Below are 6000 nucleotides of genomic sequence, written 5' to 3'. Positions count from 1 at the left end.
CTCAGCTACAGCCACAATATATTGGGTTGGGTCTGCATGCCATTTAACGTATGAGATAATTGCAATAAAGGCAGTACAAAATGTTGTTTGTTAAACTGACTTTTCTTTGCGATCATTTTATTTAACATACGGACTTGATTGTGAGCTCATTGAAAAATAAGGCTAGGTTTAATTGTTCATTGTCTACAATTAGACAACTTAGACACAATTGTCCGTTGTCTACAATTGGCGGTTGTGAACATCCAAAAGTATCGAATGAATGAAATTATGAATGAATGGTGAATAATGAATGAATTTATGCACATTTTGTAGTATTTAACATTGAATATTAAATGGTTGATTTTTTATTTTTTATTTTTTTTTATTTTTTTAAAAAAAACAAATCAACAATTTATAAAACTCGGTTATCGGTTAAAAGAGAATATTATGGTACCCCAGTTCCTACTGCGGTGATGATGAAATAATCGCAATCGGTTGTACACCTCTATGTCACATTAGGTCTCATGAAACTAATAGTGAATTTGAAAATGTGATAGATAGCGGATGAATTTGTATATGTTTCTTCAGAAAAAGGGTAGACGTATGTGACATGCATAGGATGGCATGCATTTTTCTTCATTTTTGCTAAAAGTGGGATATGTTTTCTCAAGCCTGAGATGTTTAAAAGAAAAAGGTAACTAGTGAAGTGGGGGGGTGGGGGAGCAGCTCTTAAATATTTTACCCTAAGACGTACTGGGATAATAAGTTCCTTTTAGGCAAGCTAGGGAGGTCGTTTGTATTTATATATTTATTTATTTTTTAATTTTTTTTCAGGGCAAATTAGATTTCGATAGTAAATTAAGACAAAAGGTAGAAGTTGGCTTGTTTTTCTACAAAAATAAAAGAGAGTAGGACGGTAATGCGGATGTGATTATTGGCAAAAACCACATTCGCATCCGCAGGAGCGGAGCCAGCTTTTGCAAATTGGGGGGTGTAAATTGAAAAAAAAAAAAAAAAAATTAGAGGTAAAATTTTAATTTTATTTTATAATTTTCTTTTATTTTTTTTTTGGAGAAAACCTTAGGCCCCCCAAGGCTTAAGGTGGCTCCTACGCATCCATATTTGCAATTATCATTTTTAGGTAATAACATACGCATTCAAATAATGCGGTTACTAACCGTCATCCATGCAATTGTTGTAGTTATTAACCACTATTCGCATATTAGGTAATGAATCTTTTTGACCTATTTTAGTATTTTGGGCCTATTTCAAATGATTTTAAAAATATTTTTAGTATGTTTTTAGTATCTTGGGCATGTTTTAGTGTGTGTGTGTGTGTGTTTTTTTCTTTTTTAGCCTAATGTTTTAGATGAAATTCATATTTTGATTTCGCATTCTAGCTTAAAAGTAATAAATAAAATACAAACACCTCATGATGTAGTTATTCACTGCATCCACTTACCATAAAATCGATATCTGCATTCTCACATGAGAATAACCATTAATTGCGGTTACTAAATGTCGGCTTGTACATACTTAAAATAGAGAAGAGAGGAGATTTGTGGGGACAAAGCCCTTTACATATTGAGGCCCAGCCCAAATGCTTGGGATTTGGGTTTTGGTGTGAGCACTTCGGCCATGTAATGGAGTATTAATTTCCTTTCCCAATTTCAAGGACGAAGATTTTATATTTAAAAATGAAAATAAAAGGGAACACTATATATTATATATCATCACAAAGCATTGCAACTACAGATCGGGATCCTCTTCAATTGATTTTTTATATATAGAGATATTTTTGTAATTTTGCATATATCTGTGTATATAATATAAGACCGGCTCCTCTCAATTGAACATCAACTAGAGAAAAGCCTTATGCCTAAAACTACAGGGTGATATGAACGCAGAAAAAGAATCAAAGTTTCGCTTAAAAAAAACATGGGATACAGATAGAAGAAGAAACTGAAAAAAAAAAATAATAATAAAAAAAAAATCAATATCTAAAGAGAAAGATGAATTCAAAGCTTCAATCTGAACCTACAATTACTAGCTTTAATGCTGATGGCATTATTAGCAGATAAGTTATCCACGACCAACAAGCACTGTCCCAAGATCCTGACCTTCTTCAGCTTCAGCCTCCCAAGTTTGATTGCCACCGGCGCATCAACCTTAAGATCCAATGGGATGCGTCCGGTTTGCTGTTGCTCCTGCAGCGCCGTCATCAAAGCGCTGCCGTACTGCGTTTGGCCGGTCAAGGCAAGGTGCAGTTGTGTCTTATTCTGGTGACCTTGGTAGAACTCCGGCAGTGACCCGTCGCAAAGCTTAGCGTCTGCATACCACACGCTCAACCGGCCGCCTTTCTCGTAGTAAATTCCGATCTTCTTGTTAGGGTTGTCGGCCGTGATCTTCACGTCGAACTCAGCATACAGTGACATGTCAGGATTGAGACCTAAGCTGCTTATCTTCAAGCTATCAACCGAGTATGTAGGAGGCTTTGGTTGGAAGACAAGGTAAAGAACGCCGGCAGCGGCTCCAACTATAATTGTTAGGAGAAGGAGGAGGCTAATTGTCCAGCATACGCATTTGCAACAACAACTTGAACTACTCTTTGGTGGCTTGGCATGGCTGGCCGGTATGGGGCGCCGGACCGGAGGCGGTCGCCTAACCGGACTACCCTTCTCAGACACCGATGCGCCGTGAGGCACCAGAGGAGTTGTTGGTGGGGCTTCCACATCCACGACTGGATGAATTCTTTGGGTTTCTGCCATTGCTCAACAAATTTGAACCTCTTCTCCAGACTGCAGTGACGTTCATCTACCACAGTATATTAGAAGCTTTTTGTATTGTATGTGTATAGTTGTATAGGTAGAATTCAGCTTCCTTATTTGACTTTGTTTCTTGAGGTTGCTGTTGTGGGATGCCTTGAATGGTGCTAGCTTGGAGATCGAGGAGGAGAGGTTTGTGATTTATGGGTTGAAGTCTCACCTTCCTCACCTAATAACAACATATACAAAGCCAAAGTAAATATAGTTAGTTCAGCTACATAGCCTACAAGGCTACATCAGAAGTTCCATTTCAATACCCTTTTTTGCAAGGGATCTTAAAAAAAATAATTAAAAAAATCAAAAGCGTAGACGAGAGAGATCAGGTGTGGCTTCTCTACACTGTCAGTAAAACAGGAAGGATCGCAGGCACTTCCTCAAACTGATGTAAGTCATAGATAGTTAGCTTGTACTACAACTAGCTAGTTTACACTAATCAAATATGAAGATTCTCATTACTCATTACAGGAGTCGAATCCTATGTCTTAATATTTATGTATGCAGAGTGTGTGGATTGTAGGAAATTGCAGAAGATGTGATTAAGGGCAAAACTGTCATGGTTCGAAGTAGGTTTCGTGGAAAACATGACCTGATTATATTGTGCTATGATCGAGAAAAAGGCACGTCTCTTTAACTAATAATAAATAATTAACAAGGAATGGAGAAAGAGAGATGTATATACAGTGAGCGTGAAGATCAGTAAATTCTGATATAATTCTCTTCTATGATTAATTAACCATTAATATACAACACTGGAACAGTACTAAAAAGAGCAAGGAATAAATAAAAAAGGAGTAGAAAAAGAAAAAAAGAATTTATAAAAGCAATAAAGTAATTCTGAAACCAGGAAGAATATTTCAGATTCTAATAAAAAATAAAAAAAAGCATATTTACTTGGTCTGTGTGGATTGATTGAATCCTCTATCTTGCTTAATTTGCTCGTGTATTACCTCTAAATCGTCTTCTTAATTATGATTATGAGATCAAGAGTGTGAGCTTTTATGCCTACAGAAAATCTCTTTATATATATAGGCATGTAAATCCTAAAGAAGGTAGTACTAGAAATCCTTGTCAACATATATAGACGTTGAATGGGCCTAGCTAGAGCACTTGTCATCTCATTCTCATAACTTGTTCTAAATTATCATTAATTATAATTTATTCTATTAAAAAATTATAATTGCACTCTAATATTTATTTTAATTAAACAAAACTCCATTGATTTCCTATAATTTTAATTTGACCCTTCCATAAAAAACTCGAATTAAGGTCATAAAAATTACATTTTACTAATTAATGTAAGTATGTTATTTAAGTTTTCTTCAATTTGTTCTAATGTATGGTACAAAATGTACGTACCACGTACGTTACTCATAGTTAATTAAATCCAATTACTTAAAATTAAATCAGTCTAACATCTAGTATATGATTATTTCAAATCTAATGAATTAAACAAATTAATTAAATCGTTCGATTCTGATTATTTCACTGACAAAAGAAGAAAGAAAAGTAATAGCTAGAAAATTTTATTATTTTTTTTTATTATTATTTTTTCTTTCTGAAATCGTCCAATTTTAATTGAATGCAAGCAAAGTACATATTCTCTTGTGAGAAATTTGCTTTTACTTTTTCTTTCTTCTTTTATCAAAAGAAAAGATGAAGCCTCATGCATGGAACACATTTCGCGGTGACCAGTACTGGTGAGATGCCGACATCTATATATATCCTTTTCTTTCATTGTAGTAGACAACAAAGATGCGTTGATGATTCTAAGGGCTTGTTTGGGTGTGATATTTTTAAGTATTATATTTAAATTGTGAATGCTAGGATAACTTGCTTTTTGAAATTATGTTTTGATAATTTAGAGAACCTGAGATAAAATTAAAAAAAAATAGATAAAACTTTAGTAGAATTTGAATTCCAAAACATAACCCAAACATGTTTATGAAAAATAATAAAATATAATAAAAAAAACATAAGTGTTATCCAAACATGTCCTAATAAATTGAACTTGCTTGGTAGATGGCCTGGTATGAATATATACCTAATAATAAGTATATATTTTTATTTTTTTTGGTATTCACAATTTTAAAAATAATACAAAAAAATATAAACAAATTCGCACACCCAAACGAGCCTAAGTATTGGACGATTTTGAGCTATGCATTTTGAGCAAATTGGAGGAAACTCATCTCCTCTTCCTCTTTCCCTGCTGTTTTTCTTCTCCTCCATTGGCCCGAAATTGAAACGACTCATTTGTCATCAAGTATGATATCCATACTTGTCGGTCAAAATCAGCCAATGGTTTTTTTTTTTTTTTTAATTATACTATTTAATAAACTGTCATATAATTTGATAATGTCATAGTTAAACTCAATCCTTAGATCAATAATCGTAAAATATAAATAAATAAATTAAGGATTGATTTTTACTATCACATCATTTTAGTTGTATGGTAGTTGTATGGTAATCTACTAAATACCATTACTCTTCCTTCTTCTTTTTTCTTTTTTCTTTTTTCTTTATTCTTTTTTTCCTTTTTTTTTTTTTTTTTTTTTTCTAGTGCTGATCTTTACTGCCACATAATTAAGTTGTATGACAATTGTATAACAATTTACTAAATAACATTATTCTTTAATGAGTAATTCTAAATGCTAAACTCTCATCCAATTAGACTGGTGTGGTAGTATCATCAACTCTTAAATTTTTTATTTTTATTTATTTTTTAATAAAGGCTAATGGGCACTGCCACATAGCCCAATGAGATAAAAGTCGAATGATAGTTAAGTATATAGCATTATTTCATATATATATATATATATATATATATATATATATATATATATATATATATATATATATATATATATATATATATATATGGTTAAATACATATTTGCCCCCTGTGCTTTACGACCTTTATTTTTTGCCCCCTCAGTTTCACTTTTTATCAAATTTGGTACCTGTGGTATATGAAAAGACGGAAATAATACCTCCGTCTAATTTTCCGTCCAAAACTAATGTCCACCCACGTCATTTTTTGTCATGTTGTTGTCTGGATGTTGTTGGAAACGATGTGTAAAGAATTGGGTTCTAGGCTTCAAATTTTTAAGTACCCAATGACGTGGGTGGACGTTAGTTTTGGACAGGAAATCAGACAAAGGTACCATTTCCGTCTTTTCATATACCATAGGTACCA

At 33.0% G+C, this 6000-nt stretch overlaps 1 protein-coding gene across 1 annotated transcript; it reads right to left on the bottom strand.

Annotated features, from left to right (window-relative positions):
* Positions 1-1794: 1794 nt before the first annotated feature.
* LOC133866924 (NDR1/HIN1-like protein 6) lies at positions 1795-3117 on the bottom strand. The gene has a single exon (XM_062303587.1). The coding sequence runs from the start codon at positions 2745-2747 to the stop codon at positions 1998-2000; it is 750 nt and encodes a 249-aa protein (XP_062159571.1). The 5' UTR covers positions 2748-3117; the 3' UTR covers positions 1795-1997.
* Positions 3118-6000: the final 2883 nt, after the last annotated feature.

Source organism: Alnus glutinosa, chromosome 4 (genome assembly GCF_958979055.1).
Source record: "Alnus glutinosa chromosome 4, dhAlnGlut1.1, whole genome shotgun sequence".
NCBI classification, from domain to species: Eukaryota; Viridiplantae; Streptophyta; class Magnoliopsida; order Fagales; family Betulaceae; genus Alnus; species Alnus glutinosa.
The sequence above is the reverse complement of the archived record's forward strand: the minus strand, read 5'-3'. Positions and strand labels throughout refer to the sequence as shown.